A 19,825-nucleotide genomic window follows, 5' to 3' on the forward strand; every position below is an offset into this window, starting at 1 on the left:
GGAAAGGAAAATTGGCCAGCAAGTCACTCACTCTTATCATGGGATGGGAATTGGGCTTTTTGACCTGCCGGTATGAATCTGGCCAGACTAAATGAATATTTTTCATGGTATTTTCAGCATTCATTAACTCCTCTTTTACTCCCATTAGCCAAGTGTAAATTAAGAACGATTATTACTGAAGTAGTTTCAAAGTACTCTCAGCGAACCAAAAGCAGGAGATAGTAGTGTGTTTTGATATTATTTCTGTTTAGAAACACAATATATAATCTTTTTTAAAAAAAACAAATAATACTTCCAGAAATAGAATGATGAATCTTAACTTTATAATAGCTAAGTGATATCTAATTATTTAGATATTAGTGGACTAAGTGGGTGAGTGTTACGCTTAAATTAAGTGGACCAAAAATTAAGAAAACATGAAACCCATGGGCACTTAATAATTGAGCATTTTTGCTCCATCTTAATTATTAAAGTGCTTACAATATCTAAATACAAGATTTTTCCTTTATATTAAGTGAGGGTGCAGTTCTGCCAGAGTTTGCTTTTTAAACTTATGTTGTCTACTGCTCTTACCTTTGCGTTGTGTCTGATTCACTTCAGTGTAAATTAATGGAACAGATTCAACTGTCCTGACTGCGATATGCTAGCAAATAATAATAGAAAAGCAAAACTTCACTTGTCAGATCCAGATTAGCACAATTAGGGCTGAAATCAGTAGTTGAGTTTTGGAAGCTTGTTCAACGCACACTATTTTTGCATTTACCTTTTTTTAAAAATTCCAATTAAGGGGCAATTTAGTGTGGGTAATCCACCTGTCCTGTACTTTTGCGTTGCCAACAGTGAACTGTTTCCAAAATTAATTGATGCATCTTATGACCTATAAAAGCAATTGCTTGGTCTTTCAATTCAGGAAGACCATTTTTATTTTAAAGTTAGCCTGCCAGACAATCAGGTGGTGTTTCAAAGTGTTCATCTTTTAGATTGATGGATGTGAATTTTTGTGCATAGTTTATCACAAGGTGAGTTGTCATTTTCGCTACACCGTCAAGAATGGTGAAAAGCAGGGCAGCACGGTGGCGCAGTGGGTTAGCCCTGCTGCCTCACGGCGCCGAGGTCCCAGGTTTGATCCCGGCTCTGGTTCACTGTCCGTGTGGAGTTTGCACATTCTCCCCGTGTCTGCGTGGGTTTCGCCCCCACAACCCAAAGATGTGCAGGGTAGGTCAATTGGCCACATTAAATTGCCCCTTAATTGGAGAAAATGAATTGGGTATTCTAAATTTATAAAAAAAAAAGAATGGTGAAAAGCATCCCTGTAGGAAAGAAATATTGGGGAAAGAAGACATCATGGGCACAGTGAATCATCTCCTGATGGCTCGTAACTGAGGGACATTGGCAGAATGGCGAATGTTTTTTTTTTCATGCAAGAGAATGTCGATCATTGTTATAAAGTTGTGGTGTGACCAATATAATTTCACATTTTGTTTTCCAGAGGCTATTGTGACAATCTTGGTTATAACTCTTTAAGTGCAGCTGACTTTGGGAAGATTATGAAGAATGTCTTCCCAAACATGAAAGCCCGACGCCTAGGCACAAGAGGCAAATCAAAATATCCTTTCAAGTTGCTCTGAAATTATTGAGCTACTATCTTGTTGATTTTAACTTGAGTTAGAGCATTTCCCCCAAGCTCCCTCGCACACTGTTACAGTCCTGTTCGCAGAACGTTAATATTTAAAGAAGAAATCTGTGCAAGCAGCAATTAACTGACCGGATTATGCCACAAGGTTTCACCCTTTTTTAACAAAAACAAACTTTATTGTATTTTAGCAAGATTAAACAAAGTTAGTCTTCTATCTTAACACTGGATATTTTAAAGACTTATGCAATTCTATTTTCCCTTTCCTCCTCAAGAGTTTCCTTATCTTACAAATCTTTACGGTTCATTTACTTTTCCTTGGACCAACTCAAAAATATATCCCCGTTCTCTGAAATTCACACTGATTTCTCTTCAGTGTTCCAGCTATTCACCAAGGTCCAAATTTCATGGTCCTTGCTTTAGCTTTTGACTAGGTGACCCTCCAGTTTCTTTACTGCCTTCCCAACTGTGGATTTCACAGTTCCAGCACAGGCCTCCATGTGGCTCCTGCATGGTCTGGGTCAAAATCCTCGAACTCCCTAACAGAACTATGGGTGTATCTACACCTCGGACTGTAGCGGTTAAAGAAGGCAGCTCACCACAGCTTCTTGAGGGCAAATAGGGATGGGTAATAAATGCTGGCCTAGCCAGTGATGCCCACATCCTATAAATGAAAAAAAGAGTAGCTTAAAGCATCAGAAACATCCTTTGCTTCCAATAGCCCACCGCTATTGTTCAAGTTGCAACCAAACTGATTACTTCCAGATCTCCAACCGCAGCAAGATTAACTGCCTCATATTGAGAATTATTTAGATTTCATCCTGAACTTCTAGCTAAACAAATCTTCCCGTTTTCTTCCTGTTTCGGGCTGGTTTAGATTGGGGCTGGTTTAGCACACTGGGCTAAATCGCTGACTTTTAAAGCAGACCCAGGCAGGCCAGCAACACGGTTCAATTCCCGTACCAGCCTCCCTGAACAGGCGCCGGAATGTGGCGACTAGGGGCTTTTCACAGTAACTTCATTGAAGCCTACTCGTGACGAGCGATTTTCATTTCATTTCTTCCCCTTTCCAACTTGTCTTTTAGCGAATACCAGCTCCCACTCGGAGGCTGCGTCATGGACTAAAGATCTAGCATTTACTCTACTTCAGGTGTACGTCTGGCTTTATCTCTTGATTCCAAGGCGCTTCATGCTATGCAAGACCCAAAGCTGATCGTCTCTTATCTGCTTTTCCAAACATTAACTAGTCCTGCTTGCTGGCTGCGCCTCAACTGCATTCACAAAGATAAACTCAAAAACAAAGATTTCCCTGAGCCTGTTCCCAAGTCGAAATGCAAATTAACTACCTTTTAATTTCAAAGCTTTCATTAATTCTGCGTAACCGCATCAAAAAATATCCTTCCCTGCAATAATTGCAGATACCATGTCTCCAGTTATTTTAGCTAAGTAAGACTATCTGCCATTTTATTACTCTCACCCTTTTAAATCTGACATCCAGTAAATACAAGTCACCTTTTGAATTATAATTATCTTAAGTCTGTGTGATTTGCTAGGCTCTAAATGTTTACCAGGTTTTTTTTCCAGTGAACTTGTATTTAAAGTTCAGTTTCTAAAACTAAAAGGCTATACCACTAAAACATAAAACATGATATCCGTGACAGTGGGAATTCGCAACAATACACCAACATTTTTACTGGAAAGCCCTTTTTTGAATAGACATAAACATATCATATATAGCTATACAACTCCTTAAAGAGCATCTTCTGTGGTTAACTTGTTTGGTCTTGAAAATATTACAATTCCCCTTTCTGGTTTTTCAGATTGTTGAAGACAGATTACGAAATTTAAGATTTATGTTGGACAGAAACAAGTTCGATCAATTAAAATTTTTGTTTTCTGTTTTGTATTTGTATTATTGTACTAATTACCTATCAACTATAAACTATTTTGCTTCTTGACACTCTTTCTGCTCGAGCCAACCGTAATGATCTAAAATCTTTTACTAATTTTTCATTTGGAGAGTTACACCTTCCTTGGACTTCGGAATTCACCTGGCCTGTTTACTGCAAAACAGACTTCTTCATAAAGCAGGTGAATTTGAGCAATGGTATGAAACCCTGTAACAATGAAGGAATACATATTATTGAACAATTTTTTGTTGCCAGTTCTCTCGGGGAGTTGAATAATTTGATGATTCGTTGTCCTTGGTTCACACTACTGTGTGAGATACACTTCAGATCTTGCAACAGGAATTTAATCTTGGAACTCTAGAAGGTTTAAGAAGGTCTGTTGTAACCAACACTTTAGACGATGGACAAGAGGAGAAAATAAGTGATTAAATGTTCTCAAAATAATACGCATAATGTAGGTTAAGAGATCAATTTCAGCTTCGTAATATCACTGTGCTCTTGTAATTGCACTGAGTGGAATTCTAACACGTGAACATAAGAAATAGGAGCAGAAATAGACATTTGGCCCTTTGAGCCTGCCCCGCCTTTAATTAAGATCATGACTGATCAGCATGTGTTTCTAATTCCACATTCCCATCAATTATCAAACTTCTGCATCTGGATAAATGAGTTACAACCACTGACTGCATGCATGTGTTGGCATGTAAAGGAGTTGGTACAGGGAGCACATAATGCCTGAACCTTTTTACACTGGTTCAAACCTGGCCCAAACTGAGGTGTGATAAGTCTCCTACCAAGGTCAATGTGAAATTAATTTGAGAAGTATTGGTTCTTAATGGTTATCAATCCATAGCACAAACAGCACACGAGTTCGCAGTCCCGTGACTAGAGTGGCAGTTAGTGCAAAATTACAGCTTTTCATATATTCAGGTTGGGCATCGGTTAAGTTCCAATCTACATCAAGCTTTTGTACCTCAACTTGGGAATGTTTGCCACTGATACCATCCACCTAGAGTAGTTTGTGATTTTATGGTAGCTGGAAGGAGGTCACTGATTTACCTTTTGAGTACAGTTGAGAGCCACTGAGAAAAAAATAGGATATCATACGGGCAAAAGAAAATGCAGTGTTACCATTCTGACAGTTTTGATATGCAGTAAAATGTTTTTTTCTCTTGGTTTAAGAGATTGGAAAGCCTTGGTTTACAGTGTAGCCTTGCAATACACTCCCAGCTACTTTTATTCATGCTGTGAAAAAAAATTGTACATTTTGAAACAGTTATATATGCAATTTGTTTATTTGTATTATTTTATTTATTAACACTCATTTTGCATTTAATATTTTTTTCTCCAGATATGGTACTTGAAAAGTTTCATGATTAAGCTCTCCCATTTTTATGACCCTGTTTTTAAGTCTGCATTCTACTGTCATCATACTGTTATTTAAAATGCAGCTCTGTATATCCTTTGACCTTAACACCTTGAAACATATTGCTTTAGTGGTCTGAGGAAAAAAGCTTTTGTTCACATGCCATCGTTACCGAGTCTGGATTTTCACAAAACCGGAGAAGGGGTAATAATTTTCTGTAACATGACCATTAAAATGTGAAGATAAACTACTGTATGATATTGATTTGTGGAAAGAATGGTGGAATTGCACAGAGAACCGAAGCTTCTCCAATACTGAATGAAAGTTTAAAAAAAATAAATTTAGAGTACCCAGTTCTCTTTTTTTTCCAATTAAGGGGCAATTTACTGTGGCCGGTCCATCGACCCCTCGCATCTTTGGGTTGTGGGGGTAAGACCCACGCAGACATGGGGAGAATTTGCAAACTCCACATGGACAGTGACCCTTGGCTGGGATCGAACCAGGGTCCTCAGCGCCGTGAGACAGCAGTGCTAACCACTGATACGCAATGAAAGTTACAATAAATATTATCCATTTGTTTTGACTCCAATTTGCAAATAGGATTCCTTTATCGAACTAGTGAATTATTTAGGTAATACGTGATTATCTTGGTTTTATGGACTCTTACCGCAATCTCCCCCTCCATAACTTACATTATTAGCAATAGTGATGACAACTGCCAACTTCCACTTTTCTAATGTAGTCTATCAGAACCCCTATCTTCATCTATGCCACGACCAAAATCGTCATCCAAACCTGGATTTCCACCCACCAGCCTCTTCGGTTTTACCGGGGTAAGCTCCAACTCATCAGCATTCTGTCAATGCCCAGACTACTTTCCTAACCAACGTCCATTAATGCTATGGGAATGCATATTCTGAAATAATGGAATGATCTATGCCTATTTGTATGTAAGGTCTATATAAATTTTCCAGCAAATTCTATTTTTCAGCAAAATGCCACCTCTAATATAATGGATACTTCAATTTTAGCAGTTACTTTTACCTTGCATTCAGTTCAATTCAATTCAAATCCATGATCACATTTCTGTTTCAGGTGAAGTACCCTTTCTTTTTCAATCATCTTCGCCCAGGTCTCAGGATCTGCAACAAACTTGCAGGTCCTTCCATCATGTTAAGAATTTTATTGCCTGTTGAGATAACCACTTCCTAGAAATATGTAATCTGCTGCAAACTCAGCTAAAAAGTTTGATTGTTTAGTTTCCATGAAGTATTCCTCGATTGTCTGCCTAGCAATCTGAATTCCAGAACGTCCACAAAATATGTTCCCCATTTAGCAGAAGAAATTAATATATTTTGGGATTCCACGCAGTAACACACCAAAGGTTTTCATTTGGCTGGGTACGAGTGGGTGACCAGTCAGGATGAATGTGGACGAATCAAGCTCTAGTGGATTTGAGGATTTGAATGTCTTCATTTTGAAGAAAAAGTCCAAATTAGCATTACCATTGTTAGCTCAGTGGGAGCATTCAGGGACGAGCTGCTCACCATAAATTGTAAGGACAAGTACTTGTACATTGGGAATCAAGACCTCACAGGAAGTATTTATAGCCCAACCGAGAAGAAACCATTGTTTAATTACTTGTACTTCCAGTTTAGAAAGTATATATCGGCCGTCTCAAACTACTTTCACCATCACAAAATTATAGAATGATACAACATAGTAGGAGGCCTTTTGGCCCATCACACTGGTCAGCACATTTTGAAATTGGTCTTCCACTGTGACTTATTAATCCCAGCCACAGCTAGTGCAAGTACTATCTTTCAGTAAAATTAGTTTGATCATAGTTGTAATACCACCAGAAATGTTTTTGAGTCCTGTGAAGTACAGATGTTCATAGCAGGACTGGAATTAAGGCTTTGATAATGCTTCGGTTTATAACCAATTTAATGGTACAGAAAGAAAATTTATTCAGGAGACTAGTGTAAATAAAACTAGTCACACAATGATGCATGACAGACAGTAAACCCAAGGTGGTGAGGTGAGCCAATATGTGGCAATTTTGACAACCTCCCTTGTTTATGGGATGGGTTGGTCATCTTCACTTGGAAGTGTTGATCTTGCCTTATAGGCTCAAACTGTACGTCGGCCACATAGTGACTAGTGATGACCCTTTTTTCCCCTACTGCTGACATTTTCCATTCTGTTGGTGAGTTTGCTCTGCAGTATGCACAAGGCTGATTCCCGAATAGATCCAGACTCTGAACTTAAATGAAACCTTCAGCTACTCTGAAATTTTTAAAACATTGGTATCGAAGGATTTTTTAAATATAAATTGACTGTCCAAGGAACAGCTCTATATTTAATTTGTCGGTATATACTGTGTTTGTCATCTTATTTATCTCAAATCTCGTTTGACATATTGCCTCTTTAAATTTTACAGTATTGGTTTTGCATGAAATATTACACAATCTAAAGAAAAGTTATTTGTAAACCAACCTGACTTAGTTACATGTTGTACTATAAATAGCTGATTAGTATTACATTTCTTTAAAAGGTGATGCAAGAATAAGCTTCAGATCATTTTTTAAGCAGTGGGCCATCTCTCCTCTTCCCTCAACCCATGGCCTCCAAAAGAAATTCTAAGCTATTACCATCTTGACGCCAGAGCTGATGGTGTACTCTCTTAACTGTCCTGTTTCCCCCCACCCTGTACTTAAATTTGTAAGCAAATCAAATAATTGAACTTGTTTGTCTGCAAATGTATTTAGGAAGAATTATGAGATGTTTGATTTTGCTGTTTTTGTTATAAATGTTCTATACTTAGTAGGAGACTTTTATGAAGTCAAACATTGTGCTATGTAGAGTACTTAAGTACATTTATCAAATTTCCATGCCTTCATTAAATAACTGTCATAGTCTATGTTGGTAATTTGTCTTCAAAGCAGCCGGAGTTGGTATATGACTGTCCCAGGATCAAGTACAAGGTGTGTGTATTGAAGGGAATATGGTTATTTTTTCCAGAAATGAACGTTAGACTTGTTTGCATTACAATCGATTTATGATGCGACATTTTGCATAACCGAGTGAAAAATGCTCTTAATTTCACTTTTACTTATTTTTTAAATTGCTTATGCAAATTGAATTCCTGTCACTGAATTGGGACAATTTCTAGAGATTTTGTGGTAGATAGTAACTGTCTGTTGAGTTGCTAATTATGCTCATTGAAAGTCAAATAGTGGCTAAAATTCTTGTGTGTTTTTACTATGGCAACAAATACAATCTAATGTTTGGTTATATTGCTTTCTAGTCTGAAGGATCGCACTCTGTATGCCACCTGCAGAGTATTGATGAAGAGGTCAGGTCTGCAGCTTGCAGTCTGGTATGTGAGTGGGCCCAGAAAGTATTAATCCGAAAATTTGATTCAGTGGTCGATCTAGCTCGCTTCCTTGTTACTAGTCACTATATTGGCACTAAGTCTGTTGCTGCGTTGTCGTTGATGGCAGGTGCACCTTCAGGTGAGTAACTATATTCATTCGAATGTTCCCAAGCCTGATTCCATTTAACTGTCTTAAAGACTATGTTTATGCTTTTATCCGTTAGCTAGGTAAGGTGAGTAAAGCATGTGCTTTGCCATCTGTTTGTCAAGTAGCTGAGCACTGAACCTTATAAGAAGTATTGTCTATAAAACGCAAGTCTGTATTCTATATCAATTTGAGACAAATTTCATCCTCCTCCTCCTCTTCTTGACATGTACTTATTGTAAAATTCGGGTCAGATTTTAAGTACAATGCCTAAAGTAGTTTCTGATTCTGCCTTTGTCGTCCGACTCCCTGCCCTGCCACCCAATAAGCCCCAATTTTCTATTCCCGACGTTATAACCATGACTGCACTTCAAAAGTTCTTCATTGGCTATAAAGTGCTTTGAGATAACCAGTGGTTGTTAATAGCACTATGTAAATGTACATCTTTTCTTTTTCAATTGGGCCTCAAGCCCCCATTGTTGGGAAAATGCTTAGGACGTCCTTTCCCTTCACCAACATCCAATCATAAGTTTATCTTGAGGTTGAGGTGAAGAAGGTGGATTAGCTATTTGCAGCTGTAGGAAGAGGATTTGTGGATTGAGAAATGTATTGTGTAAAAATTAGGCTGTAATTTAAATACCATAGGTTTCTTGTGTTCAACACTCTGGAATCTCTTGGCAAAACATATCTAGCCAGGGTCCTGTCCTCCAGGGCACTGTTTCTATCTTCCTCTAAGATTAAACTCTGAGCACTCATGCTTTCAATGCCTTACTCCATACTGTAATCTTTTGCATCCTACTGCTGAATACCTGCATTTGTCCCACAGTAACTGGCCCACCCTAAGAAAGATGCCATGGTCATATACACTTTGGTCAGTCGTCCACGGAACTCTCACATTTCAGACCTTACCCATGTGCTGACAGACCTACAACTCCTAACAGACCATGGTACAGCCGTCTGAATGCTCCAAGAAAAAAACAGCTGCTTCTCTCGGTGTTTCAACACCTTAAAATGCCAATCACTTTCTTGTATTTCCCACCAGTTGCTTTGGAAATGGGACATCCTGCCAACCATCGGTGCATCAGGATGCATGTGTAAAAAATGTCATGTATTTAATTATTGATCTTTCATCTCCAAACATTGATCATTCATCTCCAAACTGCACATCATCTGATTTTCCAAGAGTGAATCCACAGGAAACACAGCTATATACACACACGCAATAGCAGTCATGCACCTTCAACTGTTGCACAGTCACAACTGAATAATCGCAAAAGGTTCTACAAAGAAGCGAGAAAAAGTCCAGTCATACCTGCTTGTTTCTTCTGACCTTGATAATCTAACCTCTCCAAATTATGGACTTAAAAGCTGATGTCAATCGACAAACAAATTTCTCTCGGCAACAGCAATTATCCTTTTGTCTATTTCCAACAGGGAGAACTGAGCAGGTTGAACTGGTTTCTGCTCTAGTTACTGTTTGTAATCTGAAATTTCAGGTATACATATTTTGATCTTGGTAGCCAAAATATATGCTCAAGACAATCCTTTTATACCTATTAGGAAATGGCTATCAAGACACAAATGTTGCATTCATATAATAAATTGTGTGTCGCATGTTCTAACATATACCATTATAAAATTTTGTGCTGTGATTTGTGAACAATGCCATGGGAAATCCACTGTAGTAAAGTTATTAAAATTCCTGCCAATTTTTAACCTGTGGAAAAGAAATTTGTCAGGTATTCTTTGGCTACTCTGGGTTATCACCAGCCAGTTGATGTTTTAAGAGGTTTAAGTAAGGGGATACTGAAAGTGTCGCTCTCCTGCTCTTGGTCACTTTTTAATCAAAATTATTAGTTGGTCATCAACTGCTTTAGTTTACTGAATATAAATTTTTGTTCATTTATAGTTTGACTTTCTATGTATATTCCATATTGCCAACATTCTTTTTTCCCCCAAAAAATGAAGTTATCCTGCGATATAAGTGGGGTGTTGAGAACTCATTGTTACCTGCTGTTTAGCATCATTTAGGCACATGCTTGCCATCTGGTTTGCAATACACCTCTATGTAATTGATGTTGACGCTAGATGCAAAAAACAGACAAGCAGAGTTGAACATCGTGAGGAAAGGGTAGATGGCAATTATTAAAATGAATGTGCAGAAATCAGTATTGCTGTTCTGTATTTTGTGAGAAATGACTTCAAAAGATACTTAAGTTCAATTCCTTCTGGTTCTGTAGAGTTCCATGGAGCAGCTGTTTCTACAGTGAGTTGCAGAAAAAGATGGAGTTGTATATGACCGTACTGTGCTCAAAAGAACATACGGATTTGTGGAAGCAGGATTATTGCTTTCCATAATCATTACTTTGGGTTTCCACTAGTGTTATAGGTCAAACAAAAAGGGCAAAAGGCACAGAATGAGTGAAGTTCTTTAAGAAAAGCATCATTAACAACCTGTGAAATGACTTGCGAAGCATCTATTTGTGGGCATTTTCCCACCCAGAAGTTGATGTCATTTTCTTTCTTGCAGGAGCAAAACAGCCTTCTGCTTTTATGCCCATGACTGAAAGCAATTCCTTTCAGCCTCAAGTGAAGACTTTGCTTTCCCCATCAGTCGATGCCAAGCAACAGTTACAACGTAAAATTCAACAGAATACACTGAAGAAACAACAAGAGCAGAAACTCCAATCTCCACTACCAGGGGATCAACAAGCAAAGAAAGTGGAAGGTGCCACAGGTACCACTCTCGGGGGAGTGACCGCCATCCCCAATGGAAGCCCTGCTCTGCTTTCTCCTCAACCTACCATTGGCATTGTGGTGGCAACTGTCCCCAGCCCTATCCAAGTAAGTTATTCATGGCTCAGATATTAAGGGAATAGCAGGCGAGGGCTATGAGTGAAATATCTGGAATAAAAATGCATTAGATGGACTGTGAAGTTAGTTTTCATCAACAAAATTACATAGTTTAGATATACATACTGATGGCAATTGACTGTTTAAATGCTAAAGCACTGCACTTCCTGCTGTACGCCCTGAGCTGCCTTCAAAGTTCCTTAATTTACATAGTTTCCCTGATTAACTGGCTAGTTCATATGATGAATAATGTAAAACAACAGAGCCTTTCACTTCAGAAAAGGGGAGCAATACTAGCCATATTTTGACCTACCCCATTAAAGTACACCTTGCGGTGTTTTCCTGTGGAACAGTGTTGATTGTGCTGGCACTTGTCCCCCTTCTTTCTCCCCCCCGAAGGTAGTTAATATAAATGATGTGTTAAACCACTAGTGAGCCAAAAACAGATGGACAAATGGTGATTACTCCTGGCTGCTTATTTATCTTCTCATGTCATATAAGGACACACAAAAACTTGAGTCTTCCTCACTTGTGGATTAAGCTTGGTATTTCTTTGTATTTATGTATTATTTAAACCTGTAAGCATATTTCTCTCCAACAACAAATTACATTTATATTGCTTCTTTAACAAAGAAGGTGCTTCACATATTAAACAAAATTTGACTCTAAACCTAAACACCATAAATCTTCTCTATATAAAGTCACAGAGAGTATACATTAAATTGAATTATTTTAGAATGCTGTTAATCATATAAAATGCATGAAAATATATGTTAAATGCTTGATGGCTCGGGTCATAACTGCGGTATTTAATGGCCTTCTCCGAGTTGTAGATCAGACCAGCTTGTGAAGATTTCAACATAGGCGCACTAAAATTACTTGAGCTTCAGATTTCAGAGTTAGTTAGGGATTCTGTTTCTGATTGCAGTCCAGCCAGACAATGCATACCTGAATGATGGATCAAGGCCACATTGGTTATTGCTCTGATGCTGCTTTTGCGGTCCTGTCATCACTTGCGACTGGATCTAGTTATGGTATCTTAGGCCTGCTGATGTGCATGAACCATGATCACAGCACAAATCATCAATTTCAGAGAGAAAGGTAGCAAACTGAATAATAGTTTGCCACAAGAGAAATAGTGATATATCAGAAAATTTGGAAAAGTAAAGTTTTATTTACATCAGGTTTTTACAAATGAAGAAGGTGGCTTCTTCTCAAAATGAATACTCATTTGAGTTACCTCCATTTTCTCTGACTGGTCTCCTATTAAGACTTCACAGGACCAGTAAGTGTTTGGCTGGTTTAAACATAAGAACAAGGAGCAAGAGTAGGCCACCTGGCCCCTCAAGTCTGCTCTGCCATTTAACAAGATCGGGATTTTCACAGTAACTTCATTGCATACTTGTGACACTAATAAAGATCATTATTATCATGGCTGATCTTTTTGTGGTCTTGGCTCCACTTACCAGCCTGCCCACCATAAACCTTAGATCTATCTATCTTTGCCTAAAAAACATTCAGTGAGGTAGCCTCAACTGCTTCACTGGCCAGAAATTCCACTGATTCGCAACCCTTTGGGTGAAGACGTTCCTCCTCAACTCAGCCCTAAATCTGCTCCCCCTTATTTTGGGACTGTGCCCCCTAATTCTCGTTTCACCCGCCAATGTAAACAACCTTCCTGCTTCTATTTTATCTATTTCCTTCATAATTTTATATCTTTCTATAAGATCCCCGTCATTCTTCTAAATTCCAATGAGTATAGCTCCAGTCTACTCAGTCTCTCCTGATAAGCCAATCCTCTCCACTCCGGAATTGACCTCTACACCCCCTCCAGTGCCAGTGGTAGTACACTTTGAGTCAGACTGTTGTGGATTCAAGTCCCACTTCAAAAGCTTGTACGTAATCTAGGCTGTCATTACAGTCTGAGGTGCTGTTATTTGGATGAGACATTAAACCAATGGCCCAACTGCCTTTGGTTGTACATTAAAAATTCCATGGCACTATTTAAAAACAAGTTGGGAATTCCTTCCCAGTGTGCAGGCCAAGAGCTTTTCCCTCGGTTAACCATGAAAATAGATATCCTGGGCATTACCACATTATTGTTTGTGAGGTGTTGCTCTGCACAAACGTTTCCAAAATATATTGTGGCTGAAAAATGCTTTAGGATGGTCTTGATGGGTGTTATATAAATGCAAGGACTTTTAAAAAAAAAAAAACAATGTTGGTAATAAATACTACTGGTGTCAGCGGCGGATATGAATATTTTGCATTGTACCTGGAATTAGGGAAAAATGCAATGTTTTATATTTTCCTTTTTCTAAAATGTATTTGTTTTTCTGGAGCTTTTTCCAAGACTGCTTATCCTAATACAGCTGATTCCTTACAGGAAGAGGAGAGGGAAGGTGGTGCCCCTAAGTGCCTTTGTTATGGACGCTTCCTGGTGCCCAGTATTATTTAACAGGAAATTGATGACTAACAGAATCACATTTGTATCATCCTATGCTGCAGGGCATTGCACTTTTTCTACCCTAATTCGCCGCTGCACAAAATTGGTATTAATATCCTCCAAGTTTTCTATTATCCTGACTTGGGAATAAATCATCATTCCTTCATTGTCACAGGATCAATAGTCTTGAACTTCCTACCTAACAATGCTGGAGTTCCTTCACCATGCAGACTGCAGGGGTTCAGGGCAGCTCATCACCACTTTCTCATGCGCAATTAGGGAAAGGGAGAATGCTGGATTTTCCAACATTGCCTACTTACTGTGAATGATATTTTAAAAATCAATTAAATAAAAAGTATTTGAGTATTGATGCACAGAATCTTGTGTAATAATGAAGCAAATTAAAATGGGGGTAAAGTTGCTAGTGACATAAATAAAATTTAGTTCATGTAATTAACTTGGTGATATTTTCAATAACTGAGGGTGCAGAGGGCGGCACAGTGGTTAGCACTGCTGTCTCGTGGCGCCGAGGTCCCAGGTTCGATCCCGGCTCTGGGTCACTGTTCGTGTGGACTTTGCACATTCACCCTCCCGTGTTTGTGTGGGTTTCACCCCCACAACCCAAAGATGTGCAGGTTAGGTGGATTGGACATGCTAAATTGCCCCTTAATTGGAAAACATTAATTGGGCACTCTAAATTTATTTATTTTAAAACTGAAGGTGCAGTGATTTTAATTTTGAAATTGGGTCTGGAAATAAAATAGAAGATTTTTTACCCTCACTTGGATATGCTTACCTACCCTATTAACTATAATATATGATTTTGTACATTAAAGGAAATTGATATGTGGCAAAACTGTTGGTAGTTCAGCCATCTGTTCATTTTTAGTGAAGCACAAGATAAATCACTTGCTCCACACTGAGGAGTTTGGACATAATAATAATAATCACTTATTGTCCCAAGTAGGCTTCAATGAAGTTACCGTGAAAAGCCCCTAGTCACCTCATTCCAGTGCCTGTTCGGGGAGGCCGGTACGGGAATTGAACCCACGCTGCTGCCTTATTCTGCATTACAAGCCAGCTGTTTAGTCCACTTTGCTAAGTCAGCCCCTTGCTAAATCAGCCCCAGTACATATGTTTAAATATAATTTTTACACGGCTATTTTGTTCAATTTTTCAGATGCAGAGAAGCACACAGATGATGACGTCACCAAGTCCATTAGGATCATCGGAGAGCAAGGTCCTTCCTTTGAACGTTCATGTTGTTGCGCAACACATGCAGTCAGTCAAACAGCAACAGAAGACTGTCCAGAATGTTCCTGCCAGTCCACATAATGATCGCACAAGACCTCGCTATCATCAAATCTTACCTAAACCAGCCTCAACCAGCACGCTTACCCTCAGCTCCCCAACTACGGTACTTTTGGCCAGTAGTCCAATTAAAACTGTTGTTTCTGGAACACCCCACGCAAGCCCCCTGAATATGGTGAAGATGACAACAATATCTCTCCCTCCTAACACTGGTGCATCTCCCAAACCTACATCAGCAAATAACAACATTGGGATAGCAGACAAATTGAAAACATTGAGAGTAGGCTCAACTTCTTGCCTTCCTGCTGCAGGATCCAAAACACGTAGTGCCACATCTACACCTACTGCTGAGGTTGTTAAATCTGAACATGAGGCAATATCAGGTGATGAAAAGCAGATTCAGTGCCAAGAGAATTCAAGTCACTTAAAGGATCCAAGAAGGACAGTTGGTTCCTCTCCATGCGGACAGAAAATTAATAGTGAAGCTATCATGAAAATGAAGATGTCAAATGGAAAAGCAGCTAATGAGAAGACAGCAAAAGTCTGTAATGGTCAGAAAACTGAAGGAAAAAAGACCAAAAACGAAGGCAAGTTTCTGCATAATGAAAATCTGGCCATTTCAGTTGTGGGAAATAATCAAAATGCTTTTTCTGTTTCCTCCACTTCAAATTTCACTTGTACCAGCATTAATTCAAAATCCATTACTAATACTGCCAGGTCTCATAAAGACAGTGGGATGTGCCCAAAAAGCCCAAGAAAACGCTCTCCCTCTAATTCTGCATTTGAACCACAGGTGCCTCCTGTGAAGAAAGCTATGCTTTTAGAACATGCTGTCGGTAGTGCAGAACACCAGAAGGCCAGTCGTGGCACTGCAGTAATGACATCTCCAAAACTATCTGCAGCTTTACCAGTACAAAGTGAAAACGCACCAGCAGTGACTCAGGCACCCAGTAAAATTACTGTTAAACTGAATACAATGGGAATAACTCGCATATTAGCAAACCCTTCATCCGATATTCAAGTTGTAACCTTAGATTGCCCTCTGACTACTGATGAACAAACCTTTCAGGAAAACAAAACTACAAATTTGGAAATGAGTTCATTCAGTTTGCAAGGAAACACAAATACAAAGCTGACCACCAACCATACAGACCTGCAGCATATCAAAAAGAATCACCAGTGTTTTCCAACTACTGAAGGACATCAGGTTCTAAATGCTAATGTGATCGGGAATTCGGGAACCATTGATTTTCACGTGTATGATTGGGAGCCTGTACAATGTAATGGCTTGGATCAACAGTCTTATGATCAGCAAATGCAGGCTCAAAGCCAGCTGCAGAGTTCTACTTCAGTTCAGCTGCAAGGCCTAAATCAAGCACAGTCATCAAACCAGTTAGTTCTGCAGGATAGTTTGTTGGAGCTCACACCTTCAGGTACACAAAACAATGAAAACTACTTTCCGTTTGATGAAGATCTCACACAGGACAGTATTGTCGAAGAATTAGTATTATTTGAAGAGCAAATGTCTATGAGTGGCTATGGAACTGGTTTGGGAATACCTACTCATAGCCATTCCACAATAGGTCACGGTACAGTGCTGTCATCTCATCAGGCTGGACAATTCTATCATCCAGTCCATAGCAGTGGCACACCAACACCAACACCAACACCTACCCCGACACCCAATCCAACACCTACATCAGAAATGATTGGCTCTCAAACTTGTTCAAGTCCAAGCTCCAGAATGGCTCAAACAACGCCAGTAGATAGTGCACTTGGCAGCAGCAGACATACACCAGTCGGCACTCCTCATTCGAACTGTAGTAGTAGTGTGCCTCCAAGCCCTGTTGAATGCAGGAATCCATTTGCTTTTACTCCAATAAGCTCCAGCATGGCATACCAAGATTCTAGTGTCATTTCCAGCAGCCCCGTTAAACCAATGCAGAGGCCTATGGCAACTCACCCAGACAAAACAAAAATTGAATGGATGAATAATGGATACAACACTGGAGTAGGCAACTCTGCAGTTTCTAGCAGTGGTGTTGGTATTCTTCCCAGTTATCAGGAACTGGCAGAGGACCACTTTAGAAAACCACATGCCTTTGCTGTTCCTGGACAAACGATGCAGTCATATCACCATAATACCATGCAGTTACAGTCTAGACATCATGATGCTCAGTTGGGGCGTTTGACTCCAGTTTCACCTGTACAACATCAGGTAACTTCTATGGCTAACGGCAGTAAGCAGGAGGGTTTTGCAGTTCCAGCACCTCTTGACAACAAAGGAATACATTCATTAATCAGTAATTTTAGGTGTCGTAGTGTCAGTCCTGCTGTTCATCGTCAACGTAATCTTAGTGGAAGTACTCTAACTCCTGTGATGAACTTGCCAAGAACAAGTTTGGCATCTTTTGGAAACCTAGTGACACCTGAAATTCACAACACCTTTGCTAACAATATTTCAAATAACAGTGCCAACAGTATGGCTCAGCGAAGCCAATCTGTCCCTTTGTCTGTTATGATGCAAACACCTTTCCCATCTTACCAGAAACAAACCAACACTAAGAAAATTACAAACGTGTTGTTAAGCAAACTTGATTCAGACAGTGATGATGCTGTCAGAGGTCTGGGAATAAACAACTTGCCCTCCAATTATACAGCAAGGATGAATCTTACTCAGATATTGGAGACAACATCTAGCTGTGCTAGTGCCAACCAGCAACCAATGATTAATTCAAGCTCTTCTATCTTTGAATTCCAGAAGCCTAGTTACCTCCTAAAACACACCAACAATGATCAGTTAGGTTATATTTCTGAGGATAATCAAGCACAAACAGAAGCCAGAGAGCAGTCATTGGATTTCAACAATACAGTCAAAGACTTTCTGGCTGAAGACAGCCTACAACCAAGCCAGCAAATGGTTGGTCAAGTATCATCAGATCTAAATGTTGCCTCTGATTTCTCCAGTGATCTCAGGTTGTCCACTGAGCTTTCAGGCAGCATAAATGATTTGAGCACTTTAGATACAAATCTGCTGTTTGACCCAAGTAAGCAACAGGGACAAGATGTTGATGCTACACTGGAGGAATTGAATGATGAGGCAGTGTTCCAGCAAATCTGTAATGAGTCCATGAACTCCATGCAGTCTTCAGGTTTTGACTGGATGGAAAGTAAAGATCATCCTACAGTTGAAATGTTAGGTTAAATCAAAGAATACTGTTAAATATATAGCACACATTTAACTTTTGACACATCATATTTGGCCTAACAGATGTGCCTGCCTTAAGAGAAACATTTCTTCCTCAAACAAAAAGGTGTTACAGGAGAAAACTACCGTGCGCATATAGGTTTCAATAATGCTTTCATTTTAGGTGCCAGTATTTGACAGGTTCCTATATGGTTTACTGCAAATATATGCATATGTTATCAATTTATGGAACTGGGTGAGTTCATGAGCTAGGCTGTCTCGGGTAGGTCGCTGTAGCGAAATGTAAATGCAGATAGAGCCTTTTTAAGATCAACAGTGGTGAGATAAAATCCTGCTCTGCTTAGATCAATTTATCTTGTATAGAATCACTTTCATTTATTGCCCTTTTAATTTTAATATCCAATACATGATTTAATTGACTGCCTTTTCAGCCCAGGATCTCGTGAGATAAAATCCCAGGCCACTATCCTGTATCACACTGACTTAATTTTAAAAGCTAGCCATAGTGTGAAATACTTTGGTTTGTAATGTGTTTTCTACTGAATTTTCCATAACTCTGTTGTAAGAGACATGCTGGTATCACAGTCACCCTTTGTTATTTTGTTCTCTGCATAATATTATTCATTGGAGGCACTTGGAAGTCAACATTATGTACGATAGGTACATGAGCAATTCTCCAGTGATATGAGTGGAAACCATGGGGTGCATTCCTCATTCATGATGTCATTCAAACACCTGATGTGGATTACAAAATTCCAGGTTGGCTGTGACATGTTTTAATGGATGAAATAATAGTGAGCAATCTTTTAGTGGTAAAACTGGGCGGCATGGACAAGTTGGGCCAAAGGGCCTGTTTCATGTTGTAAATCTCTATGACTAAACTGCAGTAAGAGTGCAGATATCTGCCTGCCTTTTGGCACCTTTATAGAGTTATGTGATGGTTACGCCAGATATGTTTCTTCAGTTGTCAGCAATGTAGTGTTTGTCTTTTAACATGGAGCATTTGGCGCCTCGTCAATTTGGTGATTTATGAAAGATAGTATATTCATTAGGCGCTTTATCCTTTGTGAGCTGTTTTTTTTTATTGCACTAGTTAACTTGTTCTTGCTACATTTCTCTGCAATATTTTAACAGGAGTGTTACCGTTAACCCATTTATTTTAAGCAGGTAAGCAACTGTGTTCAACTAGTATAGACAGGAATTGAACATGAACCCATTAACGAGCACTAAAATAGTGAATTAAACTCCTGTACCCTTACTCAAAGGCTGTATATTATATAGGAAAATCAATGGGTACCTCTAATTGCAAAAAAAAAATCGATACTACTGCCATATTTCTTTGTTGTATAAAAATTTGCTGTAATGCATATTTTAAATAGAAATTCCTTCACCCAAAGTTTATTGTAATGTATTTTCCCTTTCTTTGGGGAAAGTGTTCAAAATGCCTGACAAGGTGGTACTTGATAACGGTTTGGAAGTTTTTGTTATAGCATCCAAAAGAGAAGTCATTGCTGTTTTTTCATCCCTGAATGAGCCACTAAAAGAACAGATGGCACTTGCCTTATGACAGAGGG

The 19,825-nt window shown here is 39.1% G+C and overlaps 1 protein-coding gene across 3 annotated transcripts in view; it reads left to right on the forward strand.

The window, feature by feature from the left end:
• Positions 1-19,568, forward strand: part of rfx7a (regulatory factor X7a) — a 77,503-nt gene extending 57,935 nt beyond the window's left edge. Inside the window, exons 5-10 of one of the 3 annotated variants that reach the window (XM_038812906.1) lie at positions 1,490-1,606; positions 5,029-5,113; positions 7,855-7,896; positions 8,220-8,427; positions 10,964-11,277; positions 14,913-19,568. In XM_038812906.1, coding sequence (XP_038668834.1) covers positions 1,490-1,606; positions 5,029-5,113; positions 7,855-7,896; positions 8,220-8,427; positions 10,964-11,277; positions 14,913-18,248 — 4,102 coding nt within the window. In that variant the 3' untranslated portion in view covers positions 18,249-19,568. The remainder of the gene's footprint in view (positions 1-1,489; positions 1,607-5,028; positions 5,114-7,854; positions 7,897-8,219; positions 8,428-10,963; positions 11,278-14,912) is intronic. The other 2 variants (XM_038812907.1, XM_038812908.1) reach the window with 2 other exon arrangements.
• The last annotated feature ends 257 nt before the right edge of the window (positions 19,569-19,825 follow it).

The sequence above is a fragment of the Scyliorhinus canicula genome, chromosome 12 (genome assembly GCF_902713615.1).
Source record: "Scyliorhinus canicula chromosome 12, sScyCan1.1, whole genome shotgun sequence".
NCBI lineage: Eukaryota > Metazoa > Chordata > Chondrichthyes > Carcharhiniformes > Scyliorhinidae > Scyliorhinus > Scyliorhinus canicula.